This window comes from Amia ocellicauda, chromosome 21 (genome assembly GCF_036373705.1).
Source record: "Amia ocellicauda isolate fAmiCal2 chromosome 21, fAmiCal2.hap1, whole genome shotgun sequence".
NCBI lineage: Eukaryota > Metazoa > Chordata > Actinopteri > Amiiformes > Amiidae > Amia > Amia ocellicauda.
The window spans coordinates 4,146,867-4,168,561 of record NC_089870.1 but is presented as its reverse complement, the minus strand read 5'-3'; the positions used below and the strand labels follow the sequence as shown (position 1 = coordinate 4,168,561).

Here is a 21,695-nt window from a genome sequence, read left to right as displayed (position 1 = left end):
TGGATCAAGTCCCCATATAGTCTCCTTCTGTTCCAGGTTCAGTTCCCTCAGTGTCTCAGTAGGACATTCCCTTCAGACCTGGAATAAGTGTGGTTGCTCTCCTCTGAACTGCCTCTAGAGCAGCGATATCTTTCTTGAAGTGTGGAGCCCAGAACTGTACACAGTATTCCAGATGAGCTCAAACTAGTGCATTGTACAGACTGAACATTACTGCCCTTGTTCTCAGTTCAACACTTTTGACAATATACCCTAACATTGTGTTTGCCTTTTGTATTGCTTCCTCACATTGTTTAGAAGAAGCTGTTCTTCTGGCTCATGGTGCCCAACACCTTACTGAGACACTTTATGTTGTTTTTTCCATTGTCACCCATCTGTATAATTATACACACATACACACTAATAGTCCTATACTATAATATATACTTATAATACCATTAGAAAATAGTTATAGTAAAATATTAAAGTAAATGCAGGGGGTGGAATAAAAAACAATTTTGTCACATCTTTAGAAAGCTTAGAGTCTCATCTTTCATGGGATACCAAACACTTGGCGAACAACACAACAATGAAGAGATTAAGAGAACATGGGATTAAAGAGAAGCACATGGATTTGGTGCCCTTTTAAGGTCACAATGCAACATCTTTCTGAATATCTGAGATGTAAGGGGCTAAATTTTGTTTAACAAAACAATTCCATGATTTCTTCTTTTATCTCCAATTGTTTATTTGCTCTATGCTTTAATTTAGTACATTGAGACATTAAACTGCAAAAATGTCTATAACAAATTGACGTGTTCATACAATTTTGACTGGTAGTGTACATTTTTTACACTTGGGACATATTTTAAGTCATGAGGCAGTGGATAAGCATCCCTAATGTGTGCCTGTTCAACTCACGACAATCAGTACAGACATGTAGATCCCCAGATTTGTTCCATACAAGCACTAAAGGCGAAGCCCACTCACTGTTTGACTTCCTAATAATGCCCTTTTCTCCATTTCATCAAGTACTTGTTTCTCTTCTGTTTCGCATTCTGTGAACAGAGCCTCTAGCTTCACTACAATCTAGTTTGTTCCTTGAAAAGATCTCTTCCTATTTATCTACTAGGTCTTCAAGTTTGTCTTCCACTGATCACTCACTTCACAAGAATGAATGAATTTCTCGGAGACTAAACACCTCCATATGAAAGTTGGAGAATATGACAAAATACAAAAGTTGACATTCTGTAATTTACAGTTTTATTTACAGTCAGCAAAGTTCACTTTCTTGTGGCCCACGTGGTGAGCTGACAACTGCCCATAGTGCCTGGGGTGGGGGGGATGGGTCTCCTGGTCCGTGTGGTGACCCGAGCCCTGCCCATAGTGCCCAGGGCGGGGGGGATGGGTCTCCTGGCCCGTGTGGTGACCCGAGCCCTGCCCATTGTGCCCAGGGCGGGGGGGATGGGTCTCCTGGCCCGCGTGGTGACCCGAGCCCTGCCCATAGTGCCCAGCCTGGGGGGGTTGTAGAGGTGGACATCCGCTGCCGGCGCCTGTGCGTTGGAGGGGGTGATGTTGTCCGACTGCCTGTTGTTCTCCTCTGCTGCCACAAGTTGCTGCGCCTGTGCAAAGTCACGAAAAAGAGTCTGAGAGCGCCTGTCTGCAGAGTTGACACGAAACCAAACCCGACCGACAGCAGTCCATCCATCTCCACATGTCTGAGGGTGTTGGATTCAAGCAGAGCTAATTATTTGACTGCAGTAGCATTGTCTGCCTTCCTTTCACCCTCCTAAATAATGACGCCCACACAGATCGACCCTTTTCACTCCTGAACGGAGAGGGAACAATACATATCTATCTCTCTCTCCATACCACCTCCTTTATAACTCCAGCAATACTCAGTGCCAGTTGCAATACTGAGGGCCGTACCAAAGAGCTGACATGGTCACTAAAGTGAGAGATGTGGCCCTAGCTCTGAGGGGTCTGCATGAGACCAGGAGTCAATCCTTCTGGATGACGGAATCAGCTCTGAATATATAGCTTTTGAGATGTGTTATAGAGTGGCAGTCAGTGAACTGAAATGCTAGAGACTAGTATATAATTATCGGTGCAGACTTTTATAGTGATATTGTGACTATACAACACTTTTTTTTAAATTAAAAGTCAAATTCAAAATGAGGATAAACAGTAACTGATTTAACAATTACACTAAAACATCATGGGTGAAATAAACACCTGTATTAACCAGTTTAATATTAGCTTCATCACTCAAATGGACTTCCTGGAGACACATGTTGCTCAGTCTCTCACACCTACATTATCACTCCTGCAGGACAGACAAAGGGGAAAACAAAGAAAAAAACTTTGGGACTCACCTTGGGTGCTTCGTTGACCTGGCTGTTGTAGGTCATGCTGGAGGCTGCGTTGACCTGTCTGTTGTAGGTCGTGCTGGTGGCTGTGTTGACCTGGCTGTTGTAGGTCGTGCTGGGGGATGTGTTGACCTGGCTGTTATAGGTCGTGCTGGTGGCTGTGTTGACCTGGCTGTTGTAGGTCGTGCTGGGGGATGTGTTGACCTGGCTGTTAAAGGTCGTGCTGAGGGCTGCGTGGAGCTGGCAATTGTAGGTCGTGCTGGTATCGACCCGACTATAGCACACCTCCATGTCTTGGGCACAAGACATGACACTAGGCGAGAGGAAGAGATGTGTTAATATAAGTATCTCCACGTTCTGAGCACTAGCTTTAAAATTAGTGTACGGTTGTTTTTAACAAGTACAATTCAGAAGCTTTCCTGGTATTGACGGATTGATATTCTTATTTTTCTTTCCCCACAAAAGACCCCATTGCCAAGATGCATATTCATCAAGTGAAAACACAGTGTCTCTGGAGATTCAGCTCCACAGCTATTCCCTGCCTATTACAGGAGACACAACACAAGGTGGCTTTTAAGAGCACACTCTTCAACGTTGGCAGTTTTTGTCTTTTGTTTTTATCCGCACCCCTATTAAAACATACTGTGTGCTGGGGAGGAACTCAAATAGATGAGTCATAGTGACGAAGGGATGGTTCTGGACTTGGACAGGGGTAATTCTGTCCTCTGGGTCCATCGACAGCATCCTCTTCAGCAGGTCAATGAACTGCAGCCGGTCTGCCAATTCTGCCATCAAGTCATTCCCATCCAGATCCATTGGCATATGGACCTGTGGAGTCAAATTAGAGGAGTTAAGATTTCTTCATAATGCCTGTTCTTTCCCAAGACAGTTATACCTCAGTAAGAGTGCAGTAAACTGTAGAGTGTTCAGTTAAAAGCCTTTCAATATCTGTGACTCAGTCTGTGACTCGTACCAATACAACTGGAGGTTTACTAGACCTTTGCGAAATGTGCCAACGAATACATAGGAATGTATAAGTGAAAATGAGATGCCTGCACTTCTCCAGGTGCTAACACAGTAAATATGACCCAGTGTTTGAGGGGCTCCATACCAGCGCCATGCCATCCAAACCACTGGACTTGTACAGCCGCTGCTCCTTTGACTGGATCCCCGTCTCTCCCTCATGCTCTTCTGGCGTCTGTGTGTTAATATACAGATAGGGACATTTACATTTTATTTTTTAAGTTTAGTTTATGTTTTAACAAGACCAAATGTGTCTCTTTGAATGCTATAGCCTGAATGTGTTATAAGGTCTGACCTTAAGTCTCCACAGGGAGTTGGCCGAGTCTCTCTTAAAGAACTCTCCTGTCTTCGTCCCAGCACTCAGCAGGTTCTCCGCAGGCAAACCCTGCATCTCAACTATGTACCGGATCTAGAAAAACAAAAATAAATCAATCAAAAGCCACTGAGAGTAATGCTGGAAAATCAAAAACCTGTTAAAAGTTCAATCCTTTCCATCTTCACCTGTGCTGAGCATAAATATAAATATATATATAAACACACATATCAGAGAATGTACTAGAGAATGTAAATTAAATTATTTGGACACACATATATCAGGCTTTTAAAAATCATGCCTACTGTTTTTGCAGGAAGAGAACAAATTTTGATCAAAAGCCTTTCGTTTGAACATCAGAAGAGAGACGAGGACTCTTGTCTTTACTGCTCAATACTCTTTCAGGTGCAAGTTCTGTTAGACGTTAGACAGGAAAGGCAGCTTCCAGCTCTTACTTGATCGTACACCGAAGCCCCGGGGTACAGAGGCCACCCCAGAAACAGCTCTGCAATGATGCAGCCCAGCGACCACATATCAATGGCTTGATTGTAGGGCAGGCCAAGGATGATCTCTGGAGCCCTGCAGAGACAGGACATATAGAAGCAGTGGGTCAGTGTGGACGAGGCAAGAAAGAATGTGATTTCAGACAGGGTGACTCTGTAACCAAGGCCTGCTTTAACAAAACCCACAGCGTGGAAAACATGAGGAATAATATGAATTTGATGTTCGATCTCACATTGTATTATTTGGCTTTACTTCTTGGCATATTTCCCTGGTTTCATTTGAAACACCCCTCTCTATAGTAATTGTATTGTATTCTGACTCTATATTAACTATATTTAGTATAAACATTTATAAATGTTGCATCTTTAGCTGCTAGGGTGTCGCTGAAGTTAAGGTCAGTACATGTTTTATTTCCGAGAATGCAGTTTTTTTTTCCTCTGGTCTCCTATAATTAAGTTCACTCCCATATTTTACAGACATTGGCCATATTGTGCTTAACAACTATACATCTTCATGTGTTCTGTGCAAAGCGCATTAGGTAAACACAACAGACTGAAGTATTTAGAAGGAGTATTTAGAAAACGCAATGCCACGTTGCCTTACCTGAAATATCTGGCCTGCATGCAGGCAGAGCGCACTGCCTCCGAGACATGGGTGGCCAGACCGAAGTCGATCACCTTGACTCTGAGGGGCTGCCTGGCCGCGTCCACCAGCATAATGTTGTCAGGCTTGAGGTCAGCGTGGATGATCCCCAGAGTCTCCAGCTTCAGCAGGGCAGTGGCGACCTGCTGCAGGATGGGCCTGATGTACTTGAGGGGCAGGGGCCCGAAGCTAAGGACGTCATACAGATTCTGATCTAGCATCTCAAACACCAGGCACAAGTGGCCCTTGTACCGGAAACACTCATTAGCCCGGACAAGGTTATATTGGTCGGGGTTCTCTCTGCTCAGCCTGGCCAGGATGGTGGCTTCAATCAGGCACTGCCGCTCATAGGCGGGTTTGTTCTTCAGGATCTTGATGGCCACGATCTCATCGGTACGGTGATTCCTGCACTTCACCACCTGGCCAAAGACGCCCCGGCCCAGGAACTCCAGGACTTCATACGGGTTTCTCTGGGAGCAGAGCATCTCATGATCCACCAGCTGGTACTCATCATTATCCTCGTCCGTGGCAACAGGCGCCCTGCTGCTGCTGGTCCCCATCTCCTCTCTCCTGCGCTTCAGCTCGCAGCTCTGGGAGGTCTCGGGCAATTTCACAGACATTCGTCACTATGTTAACGAAAGAAAGAATAAACTTGTAAATGTACAGTAAAAAATACTTCATCTAAGCCTTTACCCCTGACAAAGATGGATCTTACTCACCAAAGGGTTTCAAAACTCGGCTCAAGAACGAAATGTATAAATTACCACCGAAAGATAGATGTTTCACAGAAGGAGATCTTCACTGCTGTGTTGATCAGACTGGAATGGAGTCAAGTCAGTGGTGAGACACTAAAGCATACTCTGGAAGTAGAATGACATTATGATGTCATAAAATTGTACTACTGATGTAGTAGAATTGCAAGGCAGTCTGATGGTGGGGGTGATATTGTGATGTCATGGAATTCTACACTGTGAATTCTACATTCTACATTGCAATTAGGTTGATTGAAACCAGAGGCATGCTATTATGTATTGTCATAGTTTTTGGTCCAGTACAGTTTGTATATATACAACAAGAAATCCACAAACTTTAGAAAAGGAACACTCTTCAGCAGAAAAGTAAAATAAAATTAACAACTCACCCCCATTTTTTCCATTGGTTTGGTTTTACCTGCAAGCGTGCAGGAAACAGTATAGATTAACCTTATCAATGAAATATTAAGGAGGATTCTACCAGTATTTTAAAATGAAAATAATGTCATCCATTAAACTAAGTTTGATGAAACACACAATCATTTCAATTTAACCCTGTTACATTACTCAAAAATATCTGTGGAAAAGGATTGGCAGAAGTCACCTTCAAATCTGATTCAGGTGTCTGTTTCAGAGAGAAACGATATGTTGCAAATCCAACCCTGGTTATCTGAAAAAGGAAGCACTGCCCAAGGGGGAGGGGTTGCTGCGCACTTCCGTAGGAACCCGATCAAAAAACGTCACTCTATCAAAGCTGCCATTGGCCCCTCTGCACACGTCACTCAGAACTGGTCCCTTCCCACTTCCTGTTCTATAAAACGTGATGTCTGCACAAGTTCATCCTCGTTTGCCAGGAGCATGACTCCTGCACGACCTTGCAACCCTTGGGCAGTGCTTCCTTTCTCAGATAACCGGGGTTGCATTCGCAACCTATAATTATCTTTCAAGTCGGAAGCACTGCCCAAGGGGGAGGGGTTACTGTATAACAAAACCATCGCAAGGGAGGAGGCACCGAGTTGATAAGGGACCCTGCCCCGAGGTGACTGCTAGGGGGCCTCGGCAACACAACTCCAGACAGTAATCTCAGGGGCCCCACAGGGCTGCAGGACCGCAGTCATGTTCTTACCGGGAACTGTCTAGAATCAGCATATACAAAGTGAGGCTACAGAGGTTAACTCTTACACCCTCTGCTTACAATAGCAAGGCCGGCTGCTCTACTAGTGCAGGTAGGAGCGAGACCGTAATCTACTTGTACATATCTGGCGTGGGCAATCAAGCAACATGTGCGGCCTCCACGCATTATCATGGAACTGGACCCCTGATCTAATAGGTGCGGGGCCATAGACCCACTGAAACACAACACAACATAGTACACAGCCTGCACAGTACACAGTCACAGAGTAGCCGAGCTAAAAACGACAATATATATCGCGTGGCAGCAGGAGCATTCATGCTGCCTCCGCACAGCACAGAAGCATCCTACTCAACTGAACAGTACAGAGTGGAGAGTTCCATTGTGCTGACAACTTAAAATGTCATACAAACGAACTATACACACCACGGGGCGCAGGAACCAACTCATGTGCCTCCCACGGAACACAGGAGCAGTTGACGCCTGTTGATTAGACCAGCTAGCGCAGGGCAACATTAGCTCTACTGTGCTGACAAATTAACTATGTACACAGCGGAACACAAGAGCCCATTCAAGTGCTTACCACTGAGGACAGCAGCAGCGGACTCTATTCCACACAGCCAGAGCAGGCAACAGACCTGCTGACCAAGGAACTATATAGTGAGAACAACTCGAGCGCCATCAGCTGGGAACAGCGGCAGTGAGCTCCAGTCTACACAAGCTAGAGTGGAGCCACAGTCCTGATGTTTACACGTTATATATACAGAGTGGGATACAGACCAGATGAATGTACCACCGCAACAATGCAATAATGAACAAACTATATACAGGGCAGCCTCGTAAGGCAACATACCTGTAGGCCGCATGACAGACCCTTGGAACACATCGACAGGCTGTCAGCAAGTCCAGGAGCAGCTTGCGTGTGTGCTCGACTGGAAGGCATAGTCCGGTGGAAGGGAAGACATGGTTCAAATAGCTCTATCAGGATGTGCTTAACAGGGACAGACTGGGAGAGGAAATCAGGAGCCAGAGCCCGTGGGCTACTGGGGCTCAACTGCAGCCAACACCGGGTTCCCAATGGAAGGGACCGGTCCAGTCACATACAACCTGTGGAACCGGACCAATGTAAGCAGCGAAACCCTAGCTGCAGCCACAACAATGTTGTCCAAGGGCGCGCCTTGAAAAAGGGCCCAAGACGTGGCAACACCTCGAGTCAAGTGGGCCACCAGGAGTTCAGGGTCTGTAATGCTGCCGCTAGGAGGTCCAGCAGCCTCTGGCACGAGCTCTCAGTTGGAAGAGGGAGAGGCAACTCTCTCTGGTTCCAGCGTGGCGAGCATGGCAACAGAATCAAAGTGAAGTCCAAGGAACTGTGCATGCTGAGTTTTCGTCAGGCGGCTCTTTACTCGATTGACCCAGAAGCCCAATTCGGAGAGATGGCCTAGAATGAGGTTTGTTTAGCTATGAACCTGCTCCCTCGAGTGAGAACAAACCAGCCAGTCTGCTAGTAAATGAGGACGCAAACCCCATGGCAACGTAAGGGGGCTAACACGATGTCCATGCACTTGGAAAAAAGTGCGAGGGGCTAGCGACAGGCCGAAGGGCAGAACAGCAAACTCGAATGTTCGGCCCTCGAAGGCGGAGAAACTTCCTGTGCGCCTGCGCAATGGGGATGTGAAAGCAAGCATCTTTCAGATCCACCGTGGTGAACCATAGGAACCACATTGAACCACATGTTCCATCTGCTAAGGAGTTGCTTTCAGTTATTACTCACAATAATTTAGTAGATGTATGGAAAGCTTCTAACCTGCATCGTAGACAATACACTTGGGTAAAGAGTAGTAGTAGTTTTATTTCTTCGGCTCGACTGGATAGGCTTATATTTTTAATTATCAGCACAGTCTTTTTCTGAATTGTAGAATTGTTCCTACCTTTTTATCTGAACACAGATTATTGGCTGTTTCGATTTTGGATGCTGCTTTTAAAACACACAGCCCGTATTGGCATTTTAATAACAATCTGTTCGATAATGCACATTTTGTAGAGGTTTTTAAAGTTTTCTGGCAGCACTGGCATCAACAAAAGGGCGATTTTGTGTGATCTTATCTGTGAAACAGTGGTGGGATATTGGGAAAGTACAAATAAATGTAGTAATGTCACAATATGTGTCATCCTCACTCCACAATCCCACTGTTTACCACCAGAGGTCATCCCCTGAATTCTAACGTCTTTCTCAATCACCAGCAACAATTATTCAATTGACATTCCGCAGCACCTTGTGTTGTCATTTCTAAATGTTTCTCCTGTTGTTTTTTTTGCGTGCGTGTGCCTGTGTGCGTCTGTGCCGACAACTGTTTCTTGGATTCCCTCTTCTGCCTTGTTTGAACGATCTCCTGACCTCCTGCCTGCCCCCTTGACGGGTCTTTTGCTTTTTCCCACAGATCCTGTTTGCCGGCTCTCGACCCTTGCCTGTTTCAACTCTTCTTTGCCCCTCCGCACCTGGTTTCGTCCCTCTTGTGCCTAGTCTGTCATTACACAATAAGTGTGAAAGCAGCTCTGGCAAAATTGGAAGAGGACATTGAATCTCTGCAGAGAGCCATAGAGCTGGGTGCCGACAGTAGGCTCCTTATTGACCTGAATGAAAAGAGATCCCGTTTTCAGGGGTTGGCGGAGGCTCATGCACCAACAAGGTATTTTGTTTGGACTCGAAGAAAGTGGCGCAGCTGAAAATCATTTGATGCCTGCGGACGCCGCAGGGCATAGAGCAGTGTGCACCGGCGCAGGTGTGTCGGTATGCAGTGGGCTTCTATAGTGCTTTGTATGAGGCGCAGGCAGGATGGAATGGGCAGCAGTGCAGAGTTTCACACAGGGTCTTCCACAGCTCCCTGCAGCCTGTGTGGCCCAGCTGGAGCAGCCCATCTCACTGCAGGAGCTCAGTGCTGCCCTGCAGGGCCTGAACAATGGAAAAGTTCCAGCACTGTGTAAGGGCTTCTGGTGGGCATCGACCTGTTGGAGAGCCCTGACATTCTAGATTATTTGTCATTGTTTGAAAAGCAATGTCCCTCAGATCATTATACTGGGAAAGCAAATTGAAGTATCAGAAACTATAATGTGTAAGTTGATCTTAAAATGTATCTACCCCATCACACATGTATCCTATATGGCCCCCTCTCGTCTCCCCAGGATGACCAGTGCACTGGGCTCCAAGGCTCCCTCATCTTCCATAGCTTCGGTGGTGGTACCGGCTCCGGATTTACCTCCCTGCTGATGTAGCGTAATCATTTCAAGGAGACGAGAGGCTTAATGTAAAACAACCTTTCATCAATTCAATTCACATTATAGTGATGCATTTAAATTGAGAAAACAATCTGGACATAGATATGTTCACACCATTAGTTTTGTGTATTAGCCTACATACAAGCAGATTTTGCAGGCCATTGCATGTATATCTAATTTATTTGAACAAAAGGGAGGCAGGGTGGGGTGGAGTGTTATTCCTACATGTACAATCCATTATTATGGCTGCAGACACATGTGGAAATGATGGGTCAATTCTGTAATATGTTAATATAAAAGGTAATACAAGTACATTCATATTTGTACTTGTATTGACAACAGCTCAATACATACCACTGATTTACAAAGGTATAACTTTATGTATAACTTCAATTTTAAGTTAATTCGAGTATAATAAGAAGTCCATTAAATGTATGGGGAAACAAACACAATTTTACAAAAAGGTGTATTCGTTTTAAATATCATAATAGTCTCACATTTTAATCAGCATCCACTTAACCGCTGGGAAATATCGTATTTTACTGTAAAACGTAAATGCAGTCAAATCAAGGCAGGCACAGCAATGGCAAAGGCAACCCCACATCGCAACTTACATGACTTAAAGGATCTGCTGCTAACGTCTTGGTGCCAGATACCACAGCACACCTTCAGAGGTCTAGTGGAGTCCATGTCTCGATGGGTCAGGGCTGTTTTGGGACCTACACAATATTAGGCAGGTGGTCATAATGTTATGGCTGATTGGTGTATTTAGCATGTGGAATTGCAGAAGCACTAAACTCGCTCCTAGTGGCAGATAGCAGGGTTTGCATGGTGACAAGTACAGAGTAGCTAATCGGGAGAAACTGGAAGATTCACAGTGGGCCTTGCGGTTGTTGGGCCGCAAGGGCCGGTGACAGGGTCGGTAAACACAATAATTTTAAAATTAAATAAATCATGTACTCATGTAGGCTACACTTGCAGAAGCGTGGGCTCTGCGTCACACGCTCGCACACACTGCTACTGAAACACTTTTCCTCGAAAATTAGCTCAGAGGTCAGCTCAACAGAAACATCCAAACACTTGGATGCTGATTTGGGGGTGAGAGTGGCCCCTACCAAATCCCAAATTGGTCGATCCCTGCCCAGGTCCCCAGGAGGTTGTGATTGACCACCTGATTGACGTAATTACAAATTGGTAGAAGATGCGAGTAAGACTTACACTAAGACAAGATGGAGAATAGAAAGAGAAAGAGAAGAGAGCTGAAAAAGCCAGAATTAAAGAAAAAAAGATACAGCCAAATGTGCCAAACGCAGCGACTTGTTTAAGAGTAAAACAAGCTCGCAGCTTGAGACTGAGAGTGAAGGGACAGAACAAGAGCCAGAAGATGGTGATGATAAGACAGGTATGCTAGCCTAGGCTACAGTGCCAAGATGTCAGGCATGCAAAACAAAATATAACGTATAACGTTGCCTACAAACCACAATTCAATTTTATTGTCAAGGAATTGTGTGAGGTTATGGCATATAGCGGTTACGATACGAATAAGTATGGTATGTCGTGACGCGTTTGTGAGACTGTGAGAGTCTATTGTAGTCTCTAGTAAGCAGCAGCCAGTAGACCAGTTTGCTGCTGGCGGTGAGGAAGAGGCAGGACCAAGCGCCAGCCATGAGCCCATAACTCCAGAGTGGGCAGGTAGGATTGCTAAATGTTAAAAATGATCAGAATACTTTTCTTTTGTAGGGAGGGGGGGCTTGTGCTGAAAATTATAACAACTTAATTTTTTTAATTTGATTTAGTGTCAGAGACAGTGTCAGGACCCAGTAATGTGCCCAGAAGGATCCCTGCTGTGGAAGGCACAGGTAGAGCTGTTGTACCACAGTGTGTGAACATTGTTTACTGAACAATCTAACATGACTAGATATTAGTTCCAATGTCACCACTATTTATACCCACATATTTATGACCTATTATGCTTTTATCATTAACAGTATAGTAATAATAGAATAGTAAACATACAAAGACCACAATTGAAAGGGAATAGGATGAAAAGAATATGAAATAAGACTGAAACATGCAGTCAAAACATGTTTCCATGTCATAGCCTTACAGATTGCTTTTTATTGTGATTTAATCCAGGTACAGATGAGTCTCATAGGCCTACTGAAGGAAATGTAAAAGAGAGAGCAGAGTCTACTCAGGGACCCTGAACCACAAGCTAAGAAAAAGACACACGAAGATGAGGCTGTTGATTATTTTGATTACTTTGCTCGCCTTATGTTACAGGATATAGATATGTTTTTTGTTATCATCCTCTAACAAACACCAAAAGTTTTCAACTGCAAAGATGGAACCAACCGCAAGTTGTTGAAAAAATCTCTGTACTGTACTGTCTGTTTGACATTTGCACCTTTGGTTAGTGAAAGCCCCTTCATAAAGGGAGACATGAAAGCCTGGAAACATAATCACCTAAGAATAGTGGAACATGAAAAAATCCATAGAGATAGTACAGATGCTTACTTTGTAAATGTACAAAAGGCAGATGTGAAAAGCTTGTTGACTAGCAACCAAATGTCATTACATAGCGAGCAAGTGAAGAAGAAACGTCAGTTGATGGAGCGCATAGTGGATGTCATTAAAGGTATACACAAATGTGGCCTTAGCTACAGGGGAGATAAAGCAAAGACTGCTTATAGCTGGGAAAACATTGCTGTTAATCATGGAAATGTCCTAGAATTGATTCTACTCTCGAGCAAATATGATGTTTGCCTCCAACAGCATGTAAACAGTTGCATAGAGAATAGTAAGAAGCAGCATGAAACTGGCACAAAGGGCAGAGGATGTCTTGTTACCCTGCTGTCAAAAGACACTGTGTCTTTTTTGTTCATCACATCCTCTCTCAGTACAATCTCCTAACTGATGCCTACCATGTGATTGGACTGGCCTACAAGTTACTATAAACACTGTCCATCACACATGTAGCCTATGAGAGAAGCTTCTCAACAGTGAAATTAATAAAAAACAGACTCAGGAGCACTTTAACCCAGAAGCACCTGGAGGCATTCATGTCACTGTGAAAGACATTCTCATGTCTTCGGACAATGATACTGTAATAAACAAAGTTTCAGAGACCAATGCACTGCTCAGGCATTCATTCATGTTACACTCATGCACAGGGAAAAAGAGATTATGGTGTCTTTAGAAAGTAGTACTGTGAATAACAAAGAGAGAGAACAGAGCAATACTTTTATATTTATTCATGTTTGAGCGTTGTATATCTTTAGTAGTTCAATCATTTGCACTGAAAAATAGCTTTTGATGATCTACAAAACACATTGTGAGGTGGTAGAGAATAGTGCCATACATATCAATGTTTCAGGGTTGGGTATGGAAGTTTTATTTTATATTGCTCTTTTTTTTATCTATATACACCGATCGGCCATAACATTATGACCACTGACAGGTGAAGTGAATAACACTGATAATCTCGTTATCATGGCACCTGTCAGTGCGTGGGATATATTAGGCAGCAAGTGAACATTTTGGGCCAAAGTGTGATGGCTAGACGACTAGGTCAGAGCATCTCCAAAACTGCAGATCTTGTGGAGTGTTCCTGGTCTGCAGTGGTCAGTACCTATCAAAAGTGGTCCAAGGAAGGAAAAGCAGTGAACCGGCAACAGGGTCATGGGCAGCCAAGCCTCATCGACGCACGTGGGGAGCGAAGGCTGGCCCGTGCGGTCCGATCCAACAGACGAGGTACTGTAACTCAAATTGCTGAAAAAGTTAATGCTGGTTCTGATAGAAAGGTGTCAGAACACATAGCGCATCGCAGTTTGTTGCGTATGGGGCTGCGTAGCCGCAGACCACTCAGGGTGCGCATGCTGACCCCTATCCACTGCCGAAAGCGCCTACAATGGGCACGTGAGCATCAGAACTGGACCACGGAGCAATGGAAGAAAGTGGCCTGGTCTGACAAATCACGAGTTCAAGGTGTTGACTTGGCTTCCAAATTCCCCAGATCTCAATATAATCGAGCATCTGTGGGATGTGCTGGCCAAACAAGTCTGATCCATGGAGGCCCCACCTCGCAACTTACAGGACTTAAAGGATCTGCTGATCTAGTGGAGGTCTGCTCTCAGAGGTCTAGTGGAGTCCATGCCTTGACGGGTCAGGGCTGTTTTGGCGGCAAAAAGGGGACCTACGCAATATTAGGCAGGTGGTCATAATGTTATGGCTGATTGGTGTATGTATGTATGTATGTATGTATGTATGTATGTATGTGTATATATATATATATATATATATATATATATATATACACACACACACACACACACCAATGACATCACTAGAATTTTGCATACATAAATATAAATATATATTTTCACAAATATGAGAACACTGTAAAAGTGCACACACACACACACACACACACACACACACACACACACACACACATATATATATATATATATATATGTGCACTTTTACAGTGTTCTCATATTTGTGAAAATAAACACTTGTGTGAAGCTACACTTATTTGCACTGAATTGGAAATGATTTAGAAAAATACACTGTGAATAACAAGGTTGTAGAGAATAGTGCACTATAGCAGTCTTACATAGTAAAGCTATAATTATATATCTCCAGTATAGGCTAATAGGTTGTGAACTAAAGTGGGCTGGTCTGAGGCATGAAACTCCCGGGCTGAAAATGAGTCCCACTCCGGCCCTGCATGGTGACGTGATGAATCCTAGGGGCACTGAATACGTTTTAACAGCGGTAGTAAGTGTGAGCTGGACACATTGCCAAACCGATACAATCAAAATCGGGTAGATGATTAGTTTGTGGAGGCAATGCTAACAGTTGACATGAGGCCATTCTGTTACTTTGGATATCTTATGACATCACTAGAATTTTGCATACATAACAGTTGGCGTGAGGCGAATCAGTTCGCTATGGATATAGTTTATTTTATGGAATAGTGTGAAGAAGGAGCCAAACATGTAATTTGTGTCCGTTCTGACCAAATTGTTTCCAAAGAGAAAAGCTAAGGCTATTACTATTTAAAACAATGAAAACAATGGTGGAGCTGGAAGGATGCCTCAAGGCACAGCTCGAAACATTCTTCAAAGTGTAAGTTTGTTCATATTTATTAAACTTTCTTTGTTCTTAATCATTTTACTGATGTATTTTTTTACTTTTGTAAACATGGGCATAACAATAGTGTGATGAGAGAGCAGATCCACTTCACAATCCTCCCACACACAGACTAAAAACAACTATTCATATTTGTATTTGTCATATATAACCACATGTCCACCTCTGTGATGTTTCACAGGGACCTATTTCAATTAAAAAACACCAAGGACCACTATGACCAATTAAGTGTCAAGAAGGTGGCGCTGCAGGAGCCCGCCCAGGCCACACCAAACCATCGCTAAAAGGCCGAGAAAAGGCTCGGACGAGCTGCGCTTTGCTATGGCTATCAGGTGACCCCCAGTGCCTGGGAGCTGGGGATGCAGCTGGGATCAATGTCTTCCTCATACAAACCAAACCCAATCTGTTCTTTTCATTGGAAATATTGTCTCATAAAAGCTGAGCATAAAATCTGTTTAAGTCTTTGAAATATCTCTTTTTCTGGGCTTTGGTGTTTGCTTGAAATGTGCAATTTTATTGAACTAGCACTCCTGTTATACTGTGGGTTCAATTTTCTTCACAAAATAGCAAATCCTGTGGGAATATGTAGAGTACTCCTATAGCCAACACCGTGCCCTGTCATTTGTCATGCAAAATGCATTCTGTGATAGAAGCTTCAAATACAAGCTTGGGTATTTGGAAAAATCCAAATTAGTAAAAGTAAACACCTGCCTTTATCATCTGATTTATGATACTTTACCCACTGCCCATAACAAGACCAGTGTGCTGCTTTGCAGTAGTCTGGTACAAGTGTTTTCCTACTGACAGGCTCTTTCAGACATTTTGTAAAGGCTGGTGAAGAAAAAGGTTTCCTGTCAAAATTAAGCAATTACATTGACTTCCATTAGGAATTATACATTGTATTGTTTGCTCTTATGGCAATATCTTCTGTGAAATATGTATATTTTGTGGGAAAAAACATCTGCTAGTAAATAAATCCTATGGGAAACCACTGAAAAAAGAACCTTTCATTTAATTCCTTAGATTAATGTCCTGCAGGCCAGGAGATCGGAAATCCTGAGATCGGTGAGATTGCGAACTTAAAAAAAAAACTAAACTTACAACACTAAAATTAACATAAGAATTAACGATTGGTGCAAACAAAACAAATGTGCCTAAGTGTGAAGTTTTAATAGTGACCTGGGTTGATCTGTGTTGACGTCTTCCATTTCTGTAATGAGTCGGAGACTAACGGGTGGATTCAGGTGCGTACTCAACCAGAAGGCTGGCAAAGGTACAAAGGGGAGATCCAATAATCGTAGTTGAGGACAGTCAAGACGTAAATCGATTGGGCAGACAGGCAAAAGGGGAGGTTGTAAGGAGTAAGCAAGAGGTCAGGAACAATAAGAGACAGGCAATGTGGGGAATGCTTAGAAATGACTCTGGGAAGAAGACAAGACTTAGTAGTGGTTGAAGGGCAAACAGGGGTATAAGTGCAGGGCTGAGTGAAGTCAGTGGAGCTGGTTGGGAGAGGTAGAACCAATGAGTGCAGAGGGATGTTGGGACAAGTGCACATGGTGATGTGGAATGTTAGTTGGATGATTGGTAATTTGGAGAGGGAGACTGGCTAGTATTCAGCTGATGAGGATGACCTCAAGTGGTGAACAGGGGAAGTGCAGCGATCAGGCCTGACAATTTCTGTGTGTTTGAGTGTGTATACACCCATCAGCCATAACATTATGTCAGTGGGTGGGATATATTAGGCAGCAAGTGAACATTTTGTCCTCAAAGTTGATGTGTTAGAATCAAGAAAAATGGGCAAGCGTAAGGATCTGAGCGACTTTGACAAGGGCCAAATTGTGATGGCTAGACGACTGGGTCAGAGCATCTCCAAAACTGCAGCTCTTGTGGGGTGTTCCTGGTCTGCAGTGGTCAGTACCTATCAAAAGTGGTCCAAGGAAGGAAAAGAAGTGAACCGGCGACAGGGTCATGGGCGGCCAAGGCTCATCGACGCACGTGGGGAGCGAAGGCTGGCCCGTGCGGTCCGATCCAACAGACGAGCTACTGTAGCTCAAACTGCTGAAAAAGTTCATGCTGGTTCTGATAGAAAGGTGTCAGAACACACAGTGCATCACAGTTTGTTGTGTATGGGGCTGCATAGCCGCAGACCAGTCAGGGTGCCTATGCTGACCCCTGTCCACTGCCGAAAGCAGGACTTAAAGGATCTGCTGCTAACGTTTTGGTGCCAGATACCACAGCACACCTTCAGAGGTCTAGTGGAGTCCATGCCTCAATGGGTCAGGGCTGTTTAGGCAGCAAAAGGGGGACCTACACAAACAAACAATCACAGTTCAACTCCCATCACTTCTCCAACTTGTCTGTAAGAAGCTTCAACAGCCAGAAGAAGATGACAACCACAGAAACGACCATCAAACATCTAGCTGACAAAACTGCTAATCCACCACAGCACAACCAAATGCAAACACTAATTGGATCCATTCATCAAGCAAGATGAACCAGAAAATATTTCTGCTTCTGCAAAAAGCCTCTCCCAGCATTCAATACAACAGCAAAACCAGTGACATACATCCACATATTTCCACACAAATCACTTTCAAATCACTCAACAACACCTTGCAGATTACAGATACCATCCTCAGTTATTCAGTCAATTCTACCTCAACAGAATCTGCATAACACTGATGATATTGAAGAGCTACTTCAGTACTTCGTCACCATTTCTTTTGAAGTACAAAACTATTGTAGCGTAAGGTACACTTATAAATTTCAATTAAAGAAGTGAATTTATAGTATCACCTTGTCACGAATCCTGGAATCTTGTAGAACTCAATTTCTGTAATAATTGGACGCAGACAAATAAATAAATTGTCAAATGTATTCAAAAACAAAGACTAAATGTAGCACTACACTAATTATACAAAAGGGAAAAACTAATTAAAATTAAAACTCTAGATCAACAAATCAAAGACTAATCACTTCCGTGACCAAATCAAAGACCATGGGATCGCATATGATAACACACAAGTCATTAAACAAAAAAGGTTATAAACACATTGACTACAATACTGGTTAGTAAGACGAAGCTGAGTCTCTCTGTCACGGTCTCCCCTGTTTCTACCTTAGTTCACCACCAGAGGTCTCCCTCTCCCGAATACTAGTTTTAGTGCTTCTCCTTTCCTTTATCCAGTCAAACCAGTCTTTCCACATTCTTCCCTACCAGGTGCACCTGTTCTGTCCTCCTCTCCTATCATTGGTCAATCCTTCATTCACCTTGTTCAATCCCTCTCTCCTTCACAGTGCTTAAACCCCTCTGTTTCCTAGATTCATTGTGAAGTCTTGCATTCTCTCCTGGATCATTTCTAAGCCTTGTTTCTTGATTGCCTTCCTGTGTATTTTTGACCCCTTTCGGATCTCCCTACTAGCCTGTTCGCTTTATTGTTTGACCTGGACTGTCCCTGCTTATGCTCTCTCATTTTGCCCTTATTGGATTATCTGCTTCAACTCTAAAAGCCTGCACTTGGATCCTTTCCTTTGGTCCTAGAGGACGTCACACTCTCATTAGTATTGTTAGTCAGACATTAAATAACTACGCAGGTTAGTATTTAATGTCAGGTAACATCTCGTTACATATATATCAGTCTCATTTACGTTTAGGTGCCGAGAAAGATCCTATCATTACTTGTTACCACAATTTCCCTTAACTGATTATTATTCAATGATTAAGGATAGGCAGGGCCATCTATAATCTGGTGTCTATTAACTTGTGTCAATTTCAGACTAAACAGTTAAACAGGAATGAGAAGATATTTCTTGGCGTTGACAGGTTTTATTTCTAAAATTATCAACGAAACAGTTTAATGCAACACACATTTATATTTAAGAAAACTAAATGATATTACACATTCTAGAGTTATGAATCACAGATTAACATTTCTCAAATGTCATGAATCACAAACTCCAAACTGTTAAACTTATCTGAACTTCGTCGCAGAGAGGCCTCTCTGTCTTCGGGTTCAGATAACAGCACACGGCATTAGGTCTGTGTGGTTTGGAACAAAGGCAGTCCGGTTCGGCTTTGTCCAAGAACTTCCACTCAGTCGATGCACTTGGAAGTTGGGGTTTCGCGAAAGTAGAGTCTTTTCCAAACAGATTTTCCACTGGTTTGAAGGCTCTAAGGTTGTGCACAAAATCTTCTTTATAAGCAGGATTTCCACCGTAGTTACTTGAAGACAAAGTCTTTGAGGAAAGCAGGGCCCTGTTCGTTCCAAGGGTCAAGTTTCTTAAGACTCAAATAGCTATTTAAATGACTGACACTTTCGTATACAGTCGACTTAGTCAATTGTCCAGCTGTAAAACTCCACTGATCAGGTGGGCACAGGCGGGCAGCGCAGTCTGTAAAGTTCTTTATTTAATAAAGTCCTTTAAAAGAATTCTTCGTACAGCTCAATCTCCTTCTCCCAGTTTAACTCTTCTGTTGCCGGCAAAGACTTGGTTGGTTTCTGGTTCCAGTTCGGGCAACAGAGCTACAGGTTGAGCTGTGGCAGCGAGTTTCTGGTTCAGGTGAGAGAGAGAGAGAGAGAGGCTGTGCGCTGTTCTTTATATGTCTGTCAGATCAATAGGTGATTGGTTTTTGAGATTGGATTTCGGTTTCAGCCCCCAGTGTCCTATTGGAGGGGGGCTTGATTTATGAATGATGTCAATCCATGCCATCTTTTGGAAATGCCAGTTGGCCCGGGTTCGTAGCTCTGCGTCTGGATTTCGGCTCTTGTCCATTTCAAAGAGTTTTTATTACCTACAGGCCCCCTTCCCCAGACATTTCACCGCAGGATTCCAAACTATTTGGCCTATTCTCGGTGCCATCCTCCCAGACTGTCACTTTGATGCAAACCAGTCCCACGTTTTAAGGAAATCTGATAACTTTGGGAGGAGAGGTCTTCTTTGGATCAGTGCTTCAGCTCAGAGCTAAAATGCTCTTATCAAAATAACCCATCATAACGCTACACTATAATGTAATTAAAGTACTGCACTCCAGCCCAACCACATCGAATGTAGCACCACCTTCAGCATCACTCAGACAACCTGCTCCCAACTTGTCTACGCTGCCTCTCTTGAGCAGTGCTTTACCCTCGCCCTCCTTGGATGACTTATTCGGTTCAATACCGGACTCCCCCTATAGTGAAACTATGGTCAACCCCTAATGTTTTTTTACACCCTGGACAAAACCTTTTTAAAGTAATGCGTAATTTCCATTGCCCACCAAGAAGACTGTGTTCCTGAACTCTTTGCAAACCAGGTCAATGTCAGAATCTCCTGTTGTAGGTGATCACCGAGGGATTTTGGAATAGATTATTTTTGTTTGTTTTCCTTTTTAAAAAGGAAGGACAGAATTCTGAACAATGCAAGTGTAAGCACAAATTACTTTTGTAGTCTTTCATCTTTTAAATGTACTTTACACAATTCCGAATTTATTAAAAAAATGTATCCGATCCAAAAACTATTCTACTAGTGATGTATGTGTTCATATAATGCAAGTGGTAAAATGTGCATTTACTTTCTATTCAGATAAGCAGTGCATTACCAGTAAGATGGGGAAAGTGATTCCATGTAGTGAAAAGTATTGATTGTTACTTTCAGATCCTTTTCTTGCCATTGATAAACTATTGTAATTCATTGCAATGTTTCCATTTCAGTTTTGTAACTAGCAGCTTATTTTCATCAATCAGCTACAATGTATATATCCTTTAATTGAAGTGTGGCTTTTCAAACATTTTTTGCATAGATGTTGACCCCGTTTATCACTCCATGCTGCTAATAAAACCTTTTTTGGTCACGATCCCAAATGTTGTACATCTCTATTCCTTGTCAGTCTACACATTCAAACACCCCTACTACTGAAAATATTGCATTTCTTTCATGGCCCATTTTGCCACTTCTGGGAACTGTTAACAAAGCAATTCTGCAAAGGAAAGAATGCACCCAGCATTGTCTGGCCAAGGGACGCATAAACAGATGATGAGTGAATGGTTTTGAGGCCGGCCTTATAATTGGTTGAAAGTCCTGAAGGAGCGCTATCAGTTACAATGTACATCCAAGTCAAGTGAAACACATCCTTGAGGGGAAAGAGGCGTCACAGGTCTCAGAATTGGATTCCTCCATATCGTACATGTCAGCGGGTAGACTGGTAATCGGAGAGAAATCAGGAGGAGTCACTGGAAGCAGATGTCCTAGAGGCTTGTGAAGGTGAGAGACTCCCTCCTCCAAGGACTGTCTTCTGGGTTTTATTGCCATTTTTTCCTGTCATTTCAGACTGCAAAGTAGCACCTGGAGCAGTTAGCACAGATCTCAGGAAGGTGCTTCCTTGAGGTTCATTGGGGTAAGACGATAAGGCAGTGTGTGAGTCTTCTGTTCTTTCTGAAGTGTGTTCTTGAATCCTTATTGTGGAGATTAATTAAATAAAGATCCATCTGAAAAGCATAACAAAATACAAAATGTTCAAGGAAATTCCAAAAGTCAACGTTTACAAAGCTCAAGTAGATACAGTTTTGTAAATGAGC

At 43.3% G+C, this 21,695-nt stretch overlaps 1 protein-coding gene across 1 annotated transcript; it reads right to left on the bottom strand.

The window, feature by feature from the left end:
• Positions 1 to 1,259: 1,259 nt before the first annotated feature.
• LOC136717384 (homeodomain-interacting protein kinase 2-like) lies at positions 1,260 to 6,239 on the bottom strand. The gene is made up of 7 exons (XM_066695003.1): positions 4,789 to 6,239; positions 4,137 to 4,260; positions 3,664 to 3,777; positions 3,457 to 3,543; positions 2,989 to 3,173; positions 2,352 to 2,658; positions 1,260 to 1,598 (listed from the first exon to the last, which is right to left on the bottom strand). Exons 1-7 carry the CDS (start codon positions 5,445 to 5,447, stop codon positions 1,260 to 1,262), a joined length of 1,815 nt encoding a protein of 604 aa, XP_066551100.1. The 5' UTR covers positions 5,448 to 6,239.
• Positions 6,240 to 21,695: the final 15,456 nt, after the last annotated feature.

Coding starts and splice junctions, on each gene's coding strand:
- LOC136717384 (XM_066695003.1), bottom strand. CDS start 5,447: ATGTCTGTGAAATTGCCCGAGACCTCCCAGAGCTGCGAGCTGAAGCGC. Junction 4,261..4,788: donor ATGCAGGCCAGATATTTCAG/GTAAGGCAACGT, acceptor CTGTCTCTGCAG/GGCTCCAGAGATCATCCTTG. Junction 2,659..2,988: donor GAGTTCCTCCCCAGCACACA/GTATGTTTTAAT, acceptor CCTCTCGCCTAG/TGTCATGTCTTGTGCCCAAG.